At 36.4% G+C, this 23492-nt stretch overlaps 1 protein-coding gene across 1 annotated transcript in view; it reads right to left on the bottom strand.

The window, feature by feature from the left end:
* Positions 1-549: 549 nt before the first annotated feature.
* The window catches only part of LOC132546492 (inositol 1,4,5-trisphosphate receptor type 1-like), a 66219-nt gene continuing 43276 nt past the window's right edge, over positions 550-23492 (bottom strand). The window contains exons 42-67 of the mRNA XM_060210210.1: positions 22966-23095; positions 22090-22228; positions 21537-21695; positions 20527-20683; positions 19960-20057; positions 15446-15548; positions 15088-15138; positions 13669-13887; positions 13302-13430; positions 12531-12680; positions 12314-12415; positions 11681-11764; positions 11295-11480; positions 10207-10312; positions 9767-9882; positions 9289-9458; positions 8011-8151; positions 7552-7713; positions 7071-7182; positions 6809-6932; positions 6463-6638; positions 5727-5879; positions 5453-5530; positions 5114-5233; positions 1654-1791; positions 550-1386 (exon numbers count right to left, since the gene is read on the bottom strand). Of these exons, the coding sequence (XP_060066193.1) occupies positions 550-1386; positions 1654-1791; positions 5114-5233; positions 5453-5530; positions 5727-5879; positions 6463-6638; positions 6809-6932; positions 7071-7182; positions 7552-7713; positions 8011-8151; positions 9289-9458; positions 9767-9882; positions 10207-10312; positions 11295-11480; positions 11681-11764; positions 12314-12415; positions 12531-12680; positions 13302-13430; positions 13669-13887; positions 15088-15138; positions 15446-15548; positions 19960-20057; positions 20527-20683; positions 21537-21695; positions 22090-22228; positions 22966-23095 (4140 nt within the window). The remainder of the gene's footprint in view (positions 1387-1653; positions 1792-5113; positions 5234-5452; positions 5531-5726; positions 5880-6462; positions 6639-6808; positions 6933-7070; positions 7183-7551; positions 7714-8010; positions 8152-9288; positions 9459-9766; positions 9883-10206; positions 10313-11294; positions 11481-11680; positions 11765-12313; positions 12416-12530; positions 12681-13301; positions 13431-13668; positions 13888-15087; positions 15139-15445; positions 15549-19959; positions 20058-20526; positions 20684-21536; positions 21696-22089; positions 22229-22965; positions 23096-23492) is intronic.

Genomic DNA, 23492 nt, shown 5'->3' with positions numbered 1-23492 from the left:
TGTAGCGTTTCTTTAAGATATATTGGTAGCAAAGCAAACAACACTCATGTCAGATTAGATGTAGCCTCGAAACTCTCTTTGAATACCAGAGAAGTTTCATTTTTACCTGTAACTTCAGTATTCACATCAATGTATAACCTATTCTTTTAAGAGATGGGAAGTTTGGCGTCCACACACCCAATTTATCTGCTACTTGCACCGACTACTTTATATAAATGTCTATTGGTTTTAGAGATTTCATCCGTTTAAGAAGAACCTGCACACCTGTATCTACGACAGGTGTATAAATTAACATTCCGTGGCATTGGCACCATATTGATATAGCTAGAGCGATGTCTAACTGTCTTTATCGTTTAGCCGTGTATTCACGTACGCCATCACCAAGTCCACTGATGTCCCCCAAGAGCTTTAGGGCAACTAAATGGAAGAAAACGCTGTCCTGTCTTGCCGCACTGGTAAATGTCGTCTCTCTGAAATGCTGCCTAGTTTCGCAATTTTGTCCTGTTTCTCCCCAAGTTGAATTCATATTCAACATTGCAAATTCTTTATCTAGTATTGCGAATCCCTCCTATCCCTCCGGCGGTCCCTGTCTAGATAGCTCTCATCATCCTGATCATAATCAGGATAATCAAAGTCCTGGGAATATTGAGGACCTTCTACCGTCTCCAGACGGAAATCACTTCCCCGCCTGTCCATCGATGGCAACGGTGGTGGTGGTGGAGGAAAGGGATCGGTGTCGGGGAAGAAAACTGTTGCTCCGCGTGGGCTGGTCGACCTACTGTCTGCCCACCGGGGACTTAACATGCTGGTCATAGTATCACGACGGGACAGTGGGCTGGGACTTTTTCCACGTAGATCACTCTCACTACCCATGCGTGATCTAGATGGACTTCTGCCACGATCACCAAAGCGATCGGGACTTCCAAGCATAAGTTCTTCGTCTTCATACCTTGATGGACTTCGTCTCCTGAATCGCTGGGGTTCGTGGTCGAGACGTGATGGACTTCCACTTCTACTGCTAGCGGAAGGTCTTCTGTCAAAGCGTGACAGGGCGGATGGCATCGGGGTATATGCCTCTGCCCGTTGGCTTAGCAGGCTGGTGACGAGTCCCACATCACTGAATCTCCTAGGCGTGGTCCTACCTGATAGACCTGTGGGCTGCGGGAAGATAGGCTTTAAGTACTGCGTAGGAGGGAATGGACTCATTTGGGCGGCTTGCCCATGGGGTTGGTCATCATGCTGACTCGGTGCAACCGGAAGTCCAGTCAGAGGGTCTTTCTCTAATGGCGCTGGGAGCTTTGCTCGCCTTCGGAACGATCCTAAGCGATGCTTTTGTTCCCAAACTTTCTGCCGAGCTCTTTCTTCGTGACGTTTTTTCTCCAGTTCCTAAAAGTACACAAGGTTATCGTATTGCTAACATATGTACTTCATCATATTTCTGGTAATACATTGTTGGTAGAAGTAACGTTATCAACATAAAACGTTTTAATTTGTATATTCATATTGTCTTTATGTATCTGGATATATTATGATATAACATGAAATATAGCTGACGTATCCCTCTTTTTAATGAGATTTTTAACAACATGGAAGTTTTACGTTTATGTCAACAGAGGCCATGTTATACACATTATGTAATTCCCACGTGCTCACCTCCTTGCGCTGTTTCTCTACTATGGATGTTACGTGATACAGGAGGTCGTCGATCTTGGTTTCTGTAGAGTCCTTCCCCATACCAGACAGAGACAGGGCGCGGTCTAACGGGAAGAAATCGTAATTCTCCTTCAGCAGCTGTTGATTAAAACAAAATGATTTTCAGATGATAAAATTATTACTTTGCATCCTAAATGTGGAAACTTATATTTTTTCTTTTGTGATTTCATCATCCCCTTCATAAAGCGTGAAAAAGTAAAATAAGGGATGTAACTATTTTCACTAGGAAATAACACAAACTTGATTTGTATCAATATTAACACATAACTATTCGTTGGGTTCTACATGTAATTACTTAGCAAACAACAATTAGGTAGAAATAGATATAACAGCTAGACCAATGTCAATTAAGGGCCCCGCCTGTATACTATCGCAAAAATGGTTTCTCCTAGTCTTGCAGATTGGTTTTGGAAATTATTATAGTTTAGGTTGAATATCATACCAACATAAAATTTCCAAATTCATAACTTGAACAAAATTAAACACAGACATAATTAAACCATATATATGTTTTATTGTTATGTTTCAATGAGTGGGGTGCTAAATACAATAAAGTAAAAATGGTCATTTCTTTAATTAACTGTATTTATCAACAGTACAAACATACTAGACAGAAGTCGTATGCTGAGATGGTGATACATGTAATGCATTACTGCATTCTTATCTAGTCCATAAAGTTTACAAATATCTGTTTACTACCGCTATAATACGTCCTCATCTCAATGATCAATGTCTCGTACCCAAACATGACCATTATGGGAATCACTATAGTTGGAGCAGAACCCACGCACATTTGGTGAAAACCGAATACAGCCATAAAAGTAATTGTAAAGAATGGCATAAAATCGCCATTATTTTTGCGTTTAACGTCCCAAAAATCTTGTAGGTATAAACAAATTCCAATAGTTATCGAATTAATGCGATGTCTTATGTACATAAACCCGTCAGCAAAAATGCAATGTGCGCAAATTTATAAACCTAAACGTTTTCGGCGTTCAAGGTCCCATAACTCTGGCAAATATTGATGGGTGACACTGGTTATCAGATTCATGTGAGGTCTAATTGATATGAACCCACATACATTTGAAGAACATCACACAACGAATACTCAAGTTATTGTGCAGAAAATAATGAAATTGCCAATTTTCGGCATTCCACATCCATAACTCTTGCAAATCTTAGCGCAATTCGCTTATTATTGGACCCATGCGATATGAAATCATATACCAAATTTGGAGACCATTGACCTACAATTACAAAAGTTAGTACATGAAAAGTATCAAAAAGGTATATTTTTGTCATTTACAGTTCAATACCTCTTGCAAATAATAACGGATTTCACTGGTTATCAAACCCATGCGAGGTCGCATCAGTATATAGCACTATGCCAAGTTCGGTGAGAATCCAAACACAAATACACAAGTTATAGACGGGTAGATGAACTGTTTGACGGACTAGCCGAATAATATAGGGAACCCGTTATTCTTTCAGAATATTTTATTGTCATGGTGGTATTGACAGTAGGAATTGGGCAACAGGCAGAGCCTATGAAAGCCCTCTCCTTACAGTGCATAAACAAGTATACAGACACATCAATCAAAATTAGAGATAACAGATAATAATAATATTAGGAATAAGAATGTAGAAGATAGATTCAAATGGATGATTATATAACCGAAATGCAAAATAGGCATCACCATCGTTTGTATTATTGAGTACCAGAACAGTAACATAAATTAAAGAATACAAATTAGGTATCACAAGATATTACAAGACTGGGTCAAAATATGTCCATTTATGGTGGGACAGGCTGCAGGTTCAAACAGTCCATTTGCACATAATCCTGAGCTGAGTCCCTAAAATGGACAGGCGGACCCACACTTGAGACATCAAATACAAATGAGAGATAGAAAAGATAGAAGTATAGAATGGGATGTACATTTGCTAAAATAGGCGACCAGTGTCAGTTATGAATCTCTGAACTATATCAAGAATAAATTTATTCATGTTTGCATCAAGTATAGGAGAACCTTTGAGAAATGTATCAATTGAAGGAGGTATAGAATCACTAAGGTCAGAAAGGGAATTAAAGAGGAGTTGTCTCTGGTTAGTAAAGAAGGGACAGTGGAAAAAGAAGTGGGTACAATCTTCAACTGGGTGGCCACAGTTACAGGCAGGGTTATCTTTAAGGTGGGAATTGAATAAATCAAAATTCAGATTACTTGCAGAGTTTCTTAGTTGACATAAAATTATGTTAGCTTTTCTTTGTCCTTTATATTTGAAAGTATCATTACAGTGGAAAGGAGGAATGGTAGTTTGCTGTGATAAAAAAGATTTTTTTATCGCATAAATAGAAGTTAATGAGGGATACAGACAAGATGGGCCATTCCATTCATTCATGAGTTTTGGAAAGAAGCTAGTGTTATATTGACAAGTTCTTGTATGGGGCACATCAAACAATCTATTGTGTCGAAGTGGATAAGGAGCATTATTATTGTTTATAAAAGGTTGGATAGAGTCAAATACATAAGGAGGGCATCTGTTATTTAAAATCTTAAAAAAATGGATATTTTGATGTAAGTTTCTTCTTTTAGCTAAGGGTATTAATCCAGACTCATTATATAGAATTGCATGACTGGTGCCCCGTCTTAGGCCAGTAATAATGTGAATTGCCTCTAGTTGAATTGATTCTAAGATGTTGCATTCCCTTTCTGTGCAATTAGCCCAAACAATATCAGCATATTCTAAAATAGGACGAATAAATGTAATATATATTAATTCAAGTGACTTTCTGTCAATTTTATACTTTAACATTCTAAGTACATTTATTCGTTTATAAGCTTTCTCATAGATAGAGTTTATGTGGTTTGACCAATTAGCATGACTATTAAAAGTTAGACCAAGGTGCTTATGGAAGGTAACATTTTTAATAACTGAATCATTAAAGTACAGATTTGGATGCAACATCTCCGAATCAACTCTCCTTGAAAAAAGTAGGGATTCTGTCTTGTCAGGATTAAAAATAATACCCCATCTATTGGCCCACCTAGACATTTTTTGAAGATCATTATTGAGTATATTAGCTGTATCTTGTCTATCGCCCTCAATTAAGCCATATAAAGATGTGTCATCAGCAAATAATTTCACATTAGGAACCCGTTATTCGATGCGGGACCCTTAAATAGTTTTGTCTTTTGCATGGCTGTCTATGTCATAATGATAAGAATACTGGGAATCTATATTTGTTAACTAAAACATAAAAAGTTGCTAGAACTTGAACATTGAGTTGACAAGTATGTAGTACGTTTTCTTTTTAACGAACTACTAAATTAATGAAACAAGGAATACGGTAATGAATCGTTCCCTGTAGTCCGTCTCCATGTGATAAGTGAATATTTACCAATTTGTGAACATAGAGTTCTAGAGCTGTAAAGTCGTTGATCTTGGTTCCGTTAAGATGTATGAAGAAAAAGATGTACGCCCACATGTTGTGCTCGTGCCTCACGTGGTGGTCAAATCCCTGTGTAAAGCATGACTTATGTTACACTGTTATTATTCTCATTAAAACACCTATTTTCACGGTTTTATGACATACTTGTTATCCAGAGAAAGGAAGCTAATGCAAGAAGATTTGATATAGATAAACGACTACAATATATATTGATATTTGACGTACTTCATGATCTCTACTATTTATTGTTGATTGGATCTTCACAATAAACACATCAAGAGATCTTACCTTGCCATGATGTTCAAAATCGTAACTATTTCTGCTGCATATGAAGCAAGTGTCTCTCATGTCAGCCTCCGCTGTCCACTACAAACAGAAACACACACCTTGATTATGCAATGGAGCTTACTTATACATAAAATATCATATTCTAATCTGGCACTAATTTCCCTATCGTTCTATTCTTACTGAATAATTCTTCGATATTACATATATTATTATTTACATGTTGAAAATATATTCAGTTTTGATAATTCACTATATATTGTGTGGGAAACTTAACCTTGAGATCCCTGAGCTCTGAGAATGTGTCGACGATGATACCGAAGATGATGTTGAGACCAATGGTTGTGATGAAGATGAAAAAGGAGACATGATACAAGACAACAAAGCCAAACTTCTGGAATGTGGCCTCCAGCCTGTGTGCTTTCATGACCTGTGAAAGAGGTTTTGGCAATGTAAAGACATAAACATTTGTTTGTTAAATCGCAATTCATTATATTCATGCATCCAAGCTAATTCACTATAAGCTGACAACAATGTCAAAACAATAAAGTTATATACTAACAAAGGATGTTAAGGTATGTGTTGCGTGATTAAAAAATGTATATCATTTCACGGAAATCCTTCTTAAACGAAGGTCATTAACAAGCTCATGTAATACCTTGAATATTGATCTTACCTACATTAAGTCGTAACGTACCGTTAAGGTGGTTCTTACCTCTAACTGGTTTTAATGAGCCCGTGCGGTACCATTACGATGGTGCATATCTCGAAAAGATTTTAATGAGCCCGTACCTAACTATGACAAATGTTCTTAGCCCGAACTGGTTTTTATTAGGCGTACAGTGTTATGACAATATTACTTACCTATAACTGGTTTTAATTAGGCGTACAGTGTTATGACAATATTACTTACCTATAACTGGTTTTGATTAGGCGTACAGTGTTATGGCAATATTACTTACCTATAACTGGTTTTTTATGATACCGTATTACATCACAATGATGGTTCTTACCTCGAACAGATCTCCTATAAGTCCGTACCGCACCACAGTGATAGTACACTGCCAAAGTGTGTCACAGTACAGATAGTCACTTGGTTGAAACATACTCCGCATCATGGCGAAACCCACTATTCCGTACAGGTAAAACACACAGAGACCCAGGACAGCCACCCATAGCAATGATTTTCCTAACAACAGATAAACGATAAATGCCTTAATTACTTGATTTTTTATTAGTGAAATTATGGTCAAATAAGTATAAAGACGAAATGATAATCGACATATTGCAAAAGGACGAATTCTAATATTTATAATGCTGATTCTGTTTATTCTTCATAACCAACCATATCCTACCTACCGTTTTGGGTGACGGCTTTGATGACGCCACCAAGCAGTTGGTTGTTGTTCACAATGTTCAGAAGATGGAAGGCGAAGAAGTAGCCATGGTATACAGTTCCACCCACTGAGAGGCCAAGGAACGCCTGAAACATGTATGCATTGTAAATCACATCTAGTGATGTGCTAAGTAAACATTCTATCATCTACTCATAGTCATATACGAGTTCTCTACAAATATATAACACGACACTTCCATACATACATATGTTATTGATCCCTACCATGTAGTAGAATGTAGTGAAACTAAACAGTTTCGCGTCTAGTTTTGACTGATGTTTCTTCTTCTTGTCTTCCTCTAACTCATCGTCCTTCTTTTTCCGTGAACACATTTTTCTGTAATTATATAATAATAATTCTCAACTTGCATTCTTACACCAAATAAAACAACAGAATCAGTATATCTCTTTTTGATGTTCTCTAAACGCGCGAATACTTAAAAGCGAACATGATATTAAATTAGAAAATTTCTAGAGTAAAATGTAACGTATGATGCGACTTCATTTTGCCATACTTTGCTTTGCTTTGACAGGAGTTAATCAGGAGGTGAGCTCCGGAAGGACGATCGTATTTTTCATCTAGTAGCATTCATTAGTATATAGGTAAAGTCGTATTTACAAAAATTGTTGTTATTTACAGTTAGGCAGATACCGATAGTGTTATAATAAGTGTTAACGGCGACATGTTGCAGACATTTTTGTTTACCGCATTGAGGTAAATATGGCACGAAAGTGAGGCATTCTTGGATGGTTCCCGACGAAGTAGCTGATAAATACGAGCAAGGTGAAGAAGTTGTGCAAGCCTCCAAGGGTGTAGATAGCCATTTCGTACTCGCTCACTTTCAGTGTCGTTATAACAGGAATTGGACTGCAAAATATTTACATTAGATTTCGAGTGGAAATATAAAAGTGAAAAGTGATAATCAACCACTGGGTTGAATATATTTGTTTATATGCCTAATTGCTATGTTCGAAAGATGGTACCGATGTTATGAAATTTGTCCTTAGTTACTTTAAAAATTATAAACAGGGTATCATTTTCAACATTTTCAACTTTACCATGCAGAACTTAACGTATATGACCTTTCCTAATAGCTCTAGAACTGATCTTAAAGAAAATACTGAAATATTTATATGCCTAAAATGTCATTCTTAGGTTTCTTACTCTATCAAACTGGCGGGGATAGCAGTAGTGTTGTCCATCATCACACCAGGGGTCGCTAGCGACGCCTTCGCCTGCCACGTGACCAACATCAAGATGTTGATAGCAAAACTAAGGATGGTCACCATGTGATTCCATATAAGCCTGTAAACACGTCGGTTAAATTTAACTTCAACAGCACAAACAGGTCTGGTTTAATTTATAACAATTTACTCAAACACATCCAGTTACGACATACTGCATTTTCAGATTCTATTAAAATGTCGATAGTTTCTTTATTATTTTGATTGGCGTATCAAATTAACCTGATATCATCTGAGATATAATTTATATTCTACGCTATTGTATTCTAAACTACTATTGTGACCAGGTTACAATAATGTACGGGGAAGCAATAATAGGTGTTACATTGTCCTTTCAATCTATTTATTCGTGGGGCCGATAGCTATAGGGTTATAAAGTGTGCATACCATCAATTGGTGATTCCTATAGCTATAGGGTCATAAAGTGTACCTACCATTCCTTGGTGAGACCTATAGCTATAGGGTTACAAAGTGTACCTACCAACCCTTGGTGAGACCTATAGCTATAGGGTTACAAAGTGTACCTACCATCCCTTGGTGAGACATACAGATATAGGGTCACATAGTCTACCTACCATCTCTTGGTGGTACCTTTGGTGAGACCTATAGCTATAGGGTCACTAAGTGTACCTATCATCCCTTGGTGAGACCCATAGCTATAGGGTTACAAGGTGTACCTACCATACCTTGGTGAGACCTATAGCTATAGGATTACTAAGTGTACCTACCATCCCTTGGTGAGACCTATATCTATAGGGTCACAAAGTGTACCTACCATCCCTTGGTGAGACCTATAGCTATAGGGTCATAAAGTGTACCTACCATTCCTTGGTGAGACCTATAGCTATAGGGTTACTAAGTGTACCTACCATCCCTTGGTGAGACCCATAGCTATAGGGTTACAAGGTGTACCTACCATACCTTGGTGAGACCTATAGCTATAGGATTACTAAGTGTACCTACCATCCCTTGGTGAGACCTATATCTATAGGGTCACAAAGTGTACCTACCATCCCTTGGTGAGACCTATAGCTATAGGGTCATAAAGTGTACCTACCATTCCTTGGTGAGACCTATAGCTATAGGGTTACTAAGTGTACCTACCATCCCTTGGTGAGACCCATAGCTATAGGGTTACAAGGTGTACCTACCATCCCTTGGTGAGACCTATAGCTATAGGGTTACAAAGTCTACCTACCATCCCTTGGTGAGACCTATAGCTATAGGATTACTAAGAATTTTCCTCTGGTAAGCTATGTCTTTCATGATGTCTTTGGTCCATTCCATGACGTCACGGATTTTGTTGCTGGGAGAGGAACGGTCGACATTCCATTTAAGACTTTCTTTTACTTCTTCCCGTAACACTCGCTGGAACAGAGTTTTGGTGATAGAACAGACATAATTGTTAAAACTATTTATATCAGTTTGACAAGCTTTTATCAAATTCCATTTTCTCAAGTATGCTTGTAACCACAAATACCCCTTCTTATAAGAATTTGACTCATTCCCATCCTCATTGAAATTGGCAGGTAATGGTGTAAATCCTAACAAACGCCTCAATCCATTGGTCAAACTCGGCAGAATATCTGTGAAGTAAGATACTTCTTGCCGTAAAGTCATGAATATGTAAATGAAAAATATATATAGAACACGTGATCATAGCGAGTATATTATACCTTGTTTTTGACCCGAAAGTTGACTTTCTGGAGTTCATCGTCCTTTACCAGTTCTATCGACATGCAATTCTTCTTGTAGAAATTGAATGCCTTTGCCTGTAAGGGCTGCATTCTCACTGGAGATAAGAAATCAACAAAAACAAATTGGCACAATCTTATAAAGATGTTTATTTATTAATTTGTCTACTAGTATATTGATTCACTCAATTAATGACTTGTAATTCAGGGAGGAAACACGACAATAAAGTATAAGTACTTATATGTATTATAATATGATACATCCATGATAATGCTTCTATAACTAATGAAAGTATTTCATAATAAGACCGATTTGTGTTCTTGAATTAACGCGGCCTATCTAAATGACACATTTTCGTGTTTTTATTCTGTAACGCAAATAATCTTTTAGTCGTAATAGAACAATATAAATGTTTACTCACAAAGGTCAATAAGCTTGGCGTCGACATCCACCATTCGGGCCAGTATTAGATACAAACGAAAGCCGACGTCCATGTAAATATCAGCCAGCTCATCCTTCTGGTTACCCTAGACATACATAAAGCAGCGTGACTTCATAGTACTGTAACGCATTATAATGAAAATTGAAATCATGTCAATACGATAGCGATATTCTGAATCCAAGGGAGTAAACATTGAATTCAGGGAAAGAAAAGAAAAGACCAAGAGACAAGGAACATCCCTTACATAAAAGACTTCTTAGAAACCATTTGTAACAACAATGAAGCCTCACAAGACTCTTCGAAATGTCCAAGTCTGTCCTTATGTTTAAACACACAGACAGCCTCGTAGAAATCTTATACCAATCGGAGGCAAGAACTGTGACGTTTCGTACATCGGAGAGACAAGCAGGAAATTCGGGCTACGATTTAATGAACGACAGATGCGGAGTAAAAGCAAAACATCACCAGATCAATGCGAAAGTACTCTCAATTGAAAATAAATTAATTAACACCAATATATCATCCCATGCAGCAAAATCATCTCAAAAATAAAAAAAATAGTCGACAAGGAACACCACCTTTTGAGACCGCCCCTCAAGTAGGCCATCTGGATACGACGAAACGGTACAGTACTAACAGGGACGTCGAAGGCCACAGACTCTCTGACATCATTGACCAAATGTTAAACAAAACGAAGCCGAATCGACTACAGTAATTGTTATCATCTTGTGTACTTTTTCTTCAATCTTTTTCACGTCACACTATTTTCTACTTTAGTGTACATATGATTACAATACCACCAAAAAATGGTCGATTCCCTACCATCCTTTACACTACATAGGTCAGTGCCAGTACGATTCACACTGGTCATTTGTCTGATGAAGATGATTTCACACTTAAATGTTTCATTGGTTGTGTGGTGTAAAAACCTCTATTCTTTTTAAAGGATTTTATTTCATTATTTTTGTAACATATTTTCGCCTAAATCACAATAAGTACTCCATGTACTGAATGAGATTTTCTGTTACTTCTTAGTATTCTTATGCTATATGGTATTGAATTATTACCATGACACCTTGTAGAAAACTGCCGCCAGCGAAGGCAAACGACTTGATCTTAGACTGAGGTACCATCACGTCACCAGATGTAATGTTTTTCAGCTCTTCCAGCTTCTTCTTGTCTGGTTGGTGCATCTCGTAGCATTCCGTGAGTAACTGGAGTACGGATTTCTTGTCCAATGTATCTTTCACTTCCTGTACAGAAACGAAATGTTTATTTGATAAACAATCCCTATTTTAGTGTGTAACAGTACATATTAGATGATATACACATGCCGAAACTATGTATGATATTGTACAGTACAACTTACAAATTAATGATGTGCAATTTCTCTAGACATATTTGTCGTAAAAGCAACATTAACATTATTTCATATATTTGAGTTTTTACTTACCACTGTTAACTCTGATGCCCCATGTCCATTTTCCTCTATTAGTGACAAAATCAAATTTGCTATACTCTCTCGCAGTGCAAGTATCTACAAAGCAGCAAATTTAAATTCAATTTACAGTTCCGTCACCCTGACAAAAACTTACACCCACATCAGATGAAGCAATGGATTATATTTTGTTTTCAAGACAAATAGTGTTAAGTCTCCTACTTTAACTATCCCCTTTTATCTTTAACATACAGGATGAAAAGGGATGGAACATTTAAATAACCACCAACAAAATATCAGCAGCAGATAATATGAACTTAACATTTTGCGATCACTTCGGATTTTCTTCATTCGCCTAACAAGCTTAACTATTCGAGTCTACTGTAACTACTTCTAAATCGATATTCCTAGGTAATACTCATTTGTGTGTTTTATTACAGTTCTCGGGGACCATAACAATCAGGTGCGCTTAAGTCTTTATTTGGAACTAAGCTGCCAAGAATCGTCATTTGCAGACACAAGTACTCGAATGTAATACAAATGGTACCTATGTTTAGGATTAGGAGTTTCTGATTATATTAGAAGACGATTGGTCTCTAGAAGTTGGTGATTACACCAGATCCCTATCTCAATATATCTTTTACCTACCTTCTCTGTCGAGCAATACTCGATGTCGCCAGCTCTCAAGATAAAGTTTATGTAGTCGATGATTTTATTGTCGTAAATCACAATCCTGTTTTCCTGATTTCCCTGTAAATATGAAGCATGTACTAGTTGTAAGTGTTTCAATTGTTCTAGTGAATGAGTTATCTCCCGTAACAATCAAATTAGAATGAAAAAACATCGAGTGATTAATGGTACATACTGCCGTGAACTCGTTCATAGTGTCGAACAGTTGGATAACCAGGTCGATGTTTTTACCGGTTATGTTGGAATACACAACGTTCAGGAACCTCGTCACTTCAGCGATAATGTTGAATGACTTGACATTGTCTGGCTGTTCTCGCAGGTAATCCTTCAATAGAGCATTTCAAAATGTCATGAACATTGAATAGACGACCGCCATACAAACTTCCATCTGTAATTTACATTGTTCGATAAAATCCTAACTGCCATAATGAAAATAGAATCTAATTTAACACCGTTGGTTTATTGTGAATCAGCGAAATCTCATCTCTAAAGTTATTCGGCGACGGTTTGTATATTATAGTACCTAAAGTGGAACATCCAGTGACGATCTAACATTCAATTCTAGTAAAATATTGAAGTAGAGAATATAGGTCATTTCAGCCTCTGCTAGTGGGAATTTCTCTGTAACCTAGTGGTATGGTGCCCGGCTAATGAGTAAGTTGTTTTTAAGTCGAGTTCAAGCAGAAATACAAGACTGTTAAATATTCGTTATTTCTTCAAGAATCACTTTCATAACTAAATCAAATAGCAACACGCCGGACCCCAAAAAGGTAATCTTACCGACGCATTTATGCTTTGAAAGTTCTGTGAGCATTTGTTTCACAATAGAATATGTATCTTCACTAGATAATGACATATTTCAACTACCTTTGCTTATAAATTCATAACACGTTTTTAACTGAGGTAATGTATCGAGAACGGATGTAACGTCACTGAGACAGAATACCTGTAAGTGCTGGTTCTGGCCATCACACATACGTGCCATTACTTTGAGTACAAGTTCTATATATCCGTCATTTCGGTACTCCAGTGGGGAGTCGTCATCGTTATTTGGTGGTTCCGGCTCAGGTGGGTCCTATAATAAAACATCTTACTTAAATGAATTGAGCCCCTTTACGACAGAAGTAGTTTCCGTCAGTTTTGGCTGAATGAAGAGTACACAAACATGTCTATCAATGAAGAATCTAAGAACGAAGCAACTACCAAACGGTGTTTTCTTTTTTTTCATCTTTTTATTTTTTGTTGTTTTTATAACTGCTTTCGATATAAGATGATATTTACACATGTGCGGTTTGGTTTTACAAATATATCACCTCTATCTTGATAGCGACTAATTCTGTCTCCATGTCTGGGTTAACAATCAGCGCCTGGTCTTCCTTTGACAGAGGGGACGCGAACGATACCTCTTTCTTTAAACCATTAGCTGAAGAATCCTTGACCTTGGACGGTTTTTTCTTCTTCTCTTTTGGGACTTTAGGTTTCTTTGCTTTTTTTTTCTTCTTGCATTTTACGCTAGGTGGGCGACGTCTCGTCTACAAGAGAAAATCGGCATGAAATGGAACGAAACAGCCTGTCGCATGGGAGAAATAAAGTGCCTAAAATGACTTTTCGCATTTTCTGCTTATTTTATCTTTTTACCAAACAACAATTTAATATAATTTGACAATATGCATTCAATCCATCCAGACATGTATTAGTAATTCCATATAGGATTTTGTTTCTCTATTCCATGTCAAACCTAAAAATCGAGATTAAGTTGTTCACGTCATATAACTTACAGAAATTTGAATTCAATTTTGAATAATTTTAGAAATTTGAGACAAAAAATATTTCTATTATATATCCATGTATAAATAAGAGTGCAATAAAAGTCTGATTTCATTAAAGACCTAACGAGGCAAGAGCTTTCACCTATGTACTTCTTTAGAGAATATTATCGAACATTAATCGATTGTACAGCTGATATCAAGGTTTCGATTCTTCTTAAGAGATACTTATTTATGTCTTTACTGTTAGAATCAATAAGGACTGAGTATATATAACAGGCTGAAAAGACCTGAAAGGCCATTGCTCGTATGTAAATCTGATTTTGATCAGGTGTGGATAGGTTGCTGTGGTACCATGGGAAAAATATGTAGTAAATCTGTTTGGAGATTCACAAGATATATCATTGATTAGGGACGGGACGCGATGTGACGTTTCATAATGGGGCGCGGTAGTACGAGACGAACAAAGAATGTTTGTAGCAATATACCCACCCATCCACCTTTGAAACGATGGAGAATAGAAATATCATTAACGTGACGATCTCCATTTTTCTATCTTTCACTTTAAATAATCTGTCTCTACTTAAGATAAATAAAAACATAACAGACTTATAAAACCTTTAGAGGTCCTGAATATAATGGTTTAAGGCTATGAGGAAGATTTGTTGTTGTGAAAGATGAAGGTTTATGATGTCCATGGAGAATTCGTATTGTTGGTATTGTTGATATATATATATATGATTAGGGTTATGAGTCTTAATCTGTTTAATGGTGATGACTCTAGGTTTGAAAGCGTGACATTACATGATTGGGATAATGATATACATTGCAAAAGAAGGTACTGTTAACGATCTTACTGATACTTTATTAGTTGCCTCGGTATAAGTTTTCCGCCCAAGTCAAACGTGTTACGATATTTCCCCTTGGTAATTTTGAAAGTATTTCTCTGATGACGTTGTAACTTACCCATCCCGACAGTCGTTGTTGTCGTAGTGCATCTTCATAGGCTTGTATTTGCTGCAAATAGATTTCTTTTATATATATCAATATCTTGTACGTTTTAAAGATATATTTACAGTTCATTTAATAGATGCTTTATTATGATATCCACATAAATAAAGTTAAACAGAAACCTAAGGTTATAGCCTATTTCCTTATACTCAAGACAAGAGTACACGAAGGTAAATTTACCTATGACTGTTACTTAATGCTACATGACAATTAACGTAGTGTTTGAGATATATCTGTGAAACATAAATAGTTACTATTCCTCGATTTCGTTAAATTCCTATGTATGCTGGCGAGACATTGCTGTCGATTGTACCTTAAGGGCCATAATACTGACAGGGAACCCCTTCCTTAGCTTAGTGCCAAACGTGTCTGTAGCATCCTTCTTCTTAGCATCCTGTTGAGCTTGGAGAGAACGTCTACAATATAAGTGTTTCCTTATTGATATTGAGAATATTACATGAAATCAAAATTTTTGGAAAGTTTTATTAATGAACTTCCAACGAGAAATAAAGAGAATTGATAAGTAACATCAATTATTTCACAGAATCAAGCATTGCCTGCGGTTATGATAAAATATATTGATATACAAATAGATATCACGCTGCCACCTCAGCTTATCTCTTATTTCTGCCAGAAATAACAGAGCATCATATTAACATTCATAACATTGTCAATACAGAAAGAATTATTTATAACTACTGATATTCAAAGCCATCTGATATTGATGATGAATACATAATGTGTGTCAAAGCTGTTGAATGAAACTTTACCAAGTTGAAAAATTACATCAATGTGTAACATGCAGTTCTGACATACATTTTACTATAACAACATTTTCCTGTAATCAAACACATAATGGTCAGGTGTGCGATACGCCCAGTACCGTTTAATGTACATATCGCCAACCACTACAAACCTGTTGGACACCTATATTCACCCCTTTCAACTATCAATCACAATATTAAGTTACTATTATAACTACTAATATACATGCGTTGTATACATCAGATTATTACAACGTGGTAGAAGGACCGTAGAATATCACTAAAAATCCGTTTTATATTGCTATTAAAAGTACTAAACACATTACATTTAATTGGTACAACCATCATATTAGATCATTTGTATTTATGCATGTGATATGGCTAGTATTAATTGTACTTGTATGTGTAATTTCTGATTACAGAATTTAGACATACCGATTACATATCCAGACCAGTTAAACTTAATGTTTCAAGGTATTTCCGAAGAGCCATGTCTGCGCCTCTTGTATTAAGCTGAATAGACATAACTCAATGTAACTAGTATTTACTAATCAAACATATATTTATCATTTCCACTAGAACACAATAATCATTGTTTGGTTATGACAATACATAATTACGATTAATTTTGAACATCGGGAATATATAATCTATCGAGGATGGAGGTCGATTTGCAGCAGCCTTTCCAAAAACGTAAGTATTGATTATTGATCTTAGAATTATGGAGAAGTTTTATGGTCGCCATATTGATCTCATTGAGAAATATTCCATTTCTTCGAGTGATATGAAGTCGGACGTGTTTAATGCTCGATTGCCTGTCGGATCTATTTTGTCTCATTTGAGAACGTGGCATTACTTACTTGAATTGACCAAGGCTTACATGGCGGGTGTCTTCGATGACACCTGGTCTTATTCTCCTTGTACTTTTTCAGGAGTCTCCGTGTAAATATTTCTTTTGTTCATATTTGCCCTAGTTTTGTGGAATTTGAGTTTGGATTATGATTATGTTGCTATGTTGGTATTTTCTTCATGTTTTAGAGAAAGGGCTTCAATGTAAGAATTTTTATATGTATGACCAAATACGCTGTACTTATATGCAAGATTTCTTTATCTGTTGATTACGTAGACTGAACTCGTCACATACCTGGCAGAAGGTGATGACAGTCCCTAACCGCTAATTTATAATGAATATGAAAAACATGACAAAACATTCAAAATAAGATATTGTGTAAAGAAATCGAAATATATGTATATATATAAAATGTGGTGAATTCTCCGTGCCCAGTAAATTTAGATAAAAGTTAAAACACTGGAAAACACATGATGTAAAACATAAGCGCTTTAATTTCTTCATTATTTTTTATAAGAAATGAAAGCGGTTATGTTTTACATCATGTGCTTTCCAGTGTTTTATTTTCTATATATCAGTACCCGTTAATGGTGCTAGTTTTCTTTATTGAAATGACATAAGATAAACTTTTGATGTTCGATCCCAAATATAATGCATGTGGTAAGATTGTGAACTACTTTTCAACGACCCAGTGGAACGTGCACTAGGGAATGGAATTCATCAGAATTCCACGTGCGTATATTCTACTTTCAAATGTGACATCATGGACATTGAATAAGAATAACAAATTAATGTATTATGTAATTTATGTATATAAAAAAAATATCCATACCATTCTTATGATTGTGAAATTCGATAATTGCAGTCATATGATATAAAGTGTGCCAAAACAAGACTGACAATTAATAAAGAAGCATTGAATATCCAGTTTTAAATTAAGATTGCCTTTAATTTATTTAGATTGTGCATTAAGAAAAATAAAACATATTTCATATAGTATAAAAATGATAAATTCATATGTAGTATATTAATCCGGCGAAAAAAAGTCTGCACAAGCTGTATATATCAAAAAAGTGATCTCCTTACCTCCTTGATAGATATTTAAAATAAAATTAATCAAAACAAAAATCCACTTGCATGAAATGTCTGCCAGATTGAATCACATGCCCTTGTTGTGGTCAGAAAATTGGTAGTATACGTTATTACTGAACACAATTTGTATGGATGACCTTCGATGCATAATTTTTAACTTATACGCGCAGTATTTCAATATTCAGAAGTTTTAAAGACTTATGTACCTATCTATCGGAAATACGTGCAGACACTATAACTTTTTCAATGAACAATTCTTTTAATTTTTAGATTTGAAAAAAAGAAGGAAAATAGTATAGTGACATTATGTCAAGTCTCATGCGAGTTAACTATAACACGAATACACACTGGGACGCAATCAAGGGGCAGACACGATGCGCATCTACAAGCATATCTAAAGAGGTAAACAAAAAGAAAAAATGGACTGTGAGAAACGCACCTACTCAGCAGAGTTCTGTGTACACAACCGTGAAAGGTAATATGTTGGATTAGTAAGTACAACACACACTGGGGCAAACGTGAGGGGTAGGGACAGCAATTAGGTGATGGGGTAAACGTGATAATGGGACAGCAAACGGGTCGAGGCAATGGTGAGGAATATGGGGCAGCGAAAAGGGGGTGGGGCAAACGTGATGAGTGGGGCAGCAAACGGGGTTGCAAACGTGAGGAGTCGGGACAGCAATCAGGTGATGGGAACAACATGATAATGGGACGGCAAACGGGCTGAGGAAATGGTGAGGAATATGGGGCAGCGAAAAGGGGGTGGGGCAAACGTGACGAGTGGAGCAGCAAACGGGGAGGCAAACGTGAGGGATGTGGGGCAGCAAACAAGGGATCGGGTAGACATGAAATGACAGTCAGGAAACAGCATAGTTCAAACGTAAGGGATGGGGCAGCAAATGCGAGGAGTGTGGGGAAACAAATGGGGAAAAGGGCAAACGTGAGAGGTTGGTGCAGCAACAGGAGTCGGGTAAAATTTGAGGGAATTGGGAAGAAATCAGGGTATCGAACAATCGTGAGTAGATAGGAGAGCAAAATGGTCGTCTGACAGAGGTGGGCGTGGCAGCAAAAGAGACCGAAGTAAAGTTCGGTTGGACGCGAATAATGGGAACGGCACAGACTGGAGTCGAAAATGTAAAGGATGTTTAGGCAAATAGGGATCGGGGCAACGTGGAAGCGAGAGTCAATGATAATGTTTGTCATATAAGGCAATCGCATTGAAATGTCCATATCAATAATAACAATATTATATATAATAAACAATGTAACTGTTGCTAAGGATACCTCTTCTGATTCCACAGTAAGCGATGTTACTTTAGTTACAAGAGATACCCTTTTTATCATAAAAGCAAGTAGATTTAAAATCGTTTAAAAAACAGGCGGAGATGAAAATATAACAATATACCTACTATAAGATCATTTGTTTTCAATTAAAGGGGCATTACGTCATTAAAACGATTTTCTAGATTAAAGAAAATTCAAACACAAAGCCTAAAGGGAAAGATGTGTTTTACTAAAGAATACGGCCGTGATGTTACGTGATGTTACTTGATATTTGAATGAAGCCGGTAAAGAAGTCGCGATACACTCAGGTGGTGATGGACAGACACTGCGTGTAGATATAATACGTGTTTTATGTGTATAAATCTCGTACTTATATCATCACCTTTATGCACTTACAGCGTAATTCTCCTTTAAGCACAAATTTGGTAAATAATCATGAAGGATATTGTAAACGTACTTTCTCTGGTGCAATCAAAGTTTAATGATTATGATTAACAAGCACCCAAAGATGATTGCCATATACATAACATACAGAAACTGGAATAAGCGCGAGTACAGTTTAACGCAAAAGGTTAAACACGAAAAATCGCTAAAATAATATTACTTCTAAAATATTATCATTTACAGTATTTCTCTCGTTCGAACGAAGGAATGCCCCTTTAAAAGTTAACCCTATCAAGTTTATTATAGGTACAATAGCTCGCCTATCATATATTCAATTTTGAGTAAAACACCGAGACATTCATATATGTCACATTGATTAATCATAAGTATAGTATCGTTCTATATATAAATCTTGACATGTAATAGATATACTATTTTACAGATAAACCTTACTTTTCCTTGATGGAGTTTGTGGACAAAGCCATTCTGTCCCTGACAGCCATAAAGAATACCTCTTCTCGTGTGGACAGGAAATAGTTCAACATGGATTGCTGTAAGGCATTGGTAAACATTGTGGGTATACATTTTACATATGTAAATATATTTCAATGAAGGCAGTATACCTTTGCATAAGCAGTACATTGTCTTTCTCTTGGTTTGAAAAAATTCGTGTAAATGGAAAAATCGCTTAGAAAATTTTAGGAATACCTATTTTGATAACCATAAAATGAACGCAATTTTAACACGGTGTTTTCACAGTTTCTCTATCTAAACCTTGGTCGCGCGACCATGTAAATAAACATTTACCTCGTATGAAAAACCAACTTCAGTAGAAATCTAGTATAGTTCCAATGACTAATAACTGATGTGTGGTTGCAATTTCTATTTTATTCCCTTAACACTTGACCTAAAAGTTCTGTCAAATTAAAATCCGTGCTATCATACTGTATATTCCTCGTATCATTGATTTAATTGTTACATCATTGTTAGGTTTATTCACATATCAGTTCATCACATTACCTGAACAGAGGTATTGGCGTTAAACAGAAGTATACACAGGAAACCCAATACTTCTTTAGCCAGTTCCTCGTTTCTGGTGGACAGATGGGGTAAGGCTTTGTTCATCGCTCCTTTCTTGTCGTACAGATTCTGTATTCCTGTTATCAGCTTTAGTGTCCTAAAATGTAGTACATAATCAAGTACATTGACATTGTAGTTGCTTATGAAATATAGTACACCTATAATGAAGCGCACAGACAATGAAGTACATATATCACGGGTTCGACAATTAAATACATATTGAGAAACTTCTACAATATCGTACAGTATATATTGAGGATTCTCGACACTGCATTAAATATTGAGAATCTCCGACTATGTAGTACATATCCGGATGAAGTACATATGGAGGAGCTCTGATGATGTAGTACATACTGAGAATCTCCAACTATGTAGTACATATCGGGGAAACTCCGAAGACGCAGTACATATTGAGGAGCCTCAGCAATAGATTACATATTAAGGAGCTCTGACAATGAAGTACATATTGAGGAGATCCGATGATGTAGTACATATTCAGGAGCCTCGACGATGTAGTACATACTGAGGAGATCCGACAATGCCGTACATATTCAGGAGCTCCGACGATGTAGTACATACTGAGGAGCTCTGACGATGTAGTACATACTGAGGAACTCCGACGTTGTGGTACATAACGAGGAACTCCGATGATGCAGCGCATATTCAGGAGCTCTGACGATGTAGTACATACTGAGGAATTCCGACGATGTAGTACATACTTAGAAACTCCGATACATATTCAGGAGCCCCGACGATGTAGTACATATTGAGGAGCTCCGACAATGTGGTACCTGATAAGTAACATATCTGTTTACATGTACATGTTACAAAACAAAACAATTATTTTGGTTGATATAACTTCATTTGTAGCTTATGTAATCTTCTTGTAAAACCTAGGGACGATTGGCATTGAAAAATTTTCTTGTGCGAAGTAACTTTGTTATATTAACTTTTTAATTTTAGGTTCGGTTGTCCTCGTTTCCCAGTCCTCGGGCATCCTACGTTCCTCATTATGGACGATTGCTCTGAGAAGCTGGATACACTTTATATTCAAGTCGTCCATTTCCTGTCTGGCGGCTTCACTCATTCGTTTATGGCCCATAGATATACTATAAAAAATGCAAAATCATCCACAAGTTAAAAACAGTTCAGCACATTAACAGAAAGCAAATATACAATTGAACACTTACCTATTGACGGATTAAGGACACAGTGATATTCCATATACAAACAAATGGTTTATAATTACCACATCTTTAATGGCAGAAAAGAAATCAACTGAAAATTAAAGCACAACAAATGTCAAGGAATGACAAATCTTCACGGGTTACAAACATACTTAAAGTTCTTTTATCTGATGAATGTCCGGCCATTACCAACGTTTTTACAATATCTCAACATCGTCGTAGAGTGATATAATGATATAAAGTAGATACAAATTTACAAGTAGTAGGTTTTAAATAGTTATAACCGGATATTGAAGTTATCTTTCATGATACTTACTGAAGTTGTTCTATCAATATGGCAGCTGGTTCAAACTTTTTCTCCAATTTTTTCTCGCTGGCATGTATGAAACATTTGACGTGACTCTGAAACTCTTCTCCTAATGGAATCTCCTCGTTACCACCGAGTTCTGTATACTCTGAAATCATAATGATGTCAAAGATTCTAACTAAACGAAACAACACATTTAATATTTTTCCCGGATTAGCCCTTTCGAATCGGTTATCATAGTCCACTGTTAACGACGGAGTGCTTCAAAATAACTAAGGTTTTATACAATAATTATCTATATTACTGGATATGTGTAAAAACGTTGCATTTTACTGTTTAAAGCTAAAATGACCAACCCCGAAGTTTTGCCTCGGCATTACCACAGCCAAACTCCACCTTACGATATGGCGATATGAAATTGGACGTGTTTGATGCTCATTATTTTTCCTGTTGGTTGCTGTATACCTTGTTCTCACTCGGAAAACGTGACATCACATGGAATGACTAAGATTTACATAGCGGTGTTGTCGATGAAGCACAAGCTGCTTGCGCTTCCGGAACGTCTGGTCATATTCTCTTAGTGTTTTTTTCAGGAGGCTCCGTGTAAATTATTGTTTTGCATGTATTTCTTTCGTAGTTATGTTGACTTTGAGCATAGATGGTGATTACCACAATTATGATAAACTTCATCACTGCCATGGCCAGATGTCACCTCTCCAAAGCCATATTTTATTTACCACTACCAGACCTGACCTTTCGAGAGCCATATTTAACCTCACAACTTCCAGTCTCAACCTTCCCATAGTCAGACTTGACCTTAACAAAACCAGACTTAACATTATAACAACTTTATATAGTCTTACCACAGCCAGACTTGTATCTTACCCCTGTTAGATTTGACCTTCAGCTGTGCCTGCACTTTGTTGTGCCCGAAGAAAACTACAGACACGTTTTTAGCAAACGTTCGGAATTTACAGTTGATTTCAACTTCATCTGCGTAATATTCTATGTTGCCCTGAAAGTAACATTAATCATTTGTTAGATTACATTGCCATAAGTGTTTATCGACAAAACGTGGATTAAATAGCAGGCATAGCAAATTTAAATTATTTCAGTAAAACGAGTTATATAGTAATAAATAACATGGTTACTTTAATTAATACATGCATTCACTCTAAAACAGAATAGGATTTTACTGAGGTGTTCATATTTAGAGCTTTTTGAAAATTATAATGGTTCTGTTTCATTTCGCTGAATATATGCAGCTAGGGAAATATCGATACCACAGGTCTATAATAGTGGTAGAGTAGAATTCATTAAAGACACTTCTGGAAATTCTGCATTAAGTAAGTAACATGAAAATGTTCCACAAACTTATACACTGTTTAACAGTAAACGTAAGTAACAGTGTT

This window comes from Ylistrum balloti, unplaced genomic scaffold, assembly GCF_031769215.1.
Source record: "Ylistrum balloti isolate Yb309-2 unplaced genomic scaffold, AGI_CSIRO_Ybal_v1 Utg369892, whole genome shotgun sequence".
Lineage (NCBI taxonomy): Eukaryota > Metazoa > Mollusca > Bivalvia > Pectinida > Pectinidae > Ylistrum > Ylistrum balloti.
The sequence above is the reverse complement of the archived record's forward strand: the minus strand, read 5'-3'. Positions and strand labels throughout refer to the sequence as shown.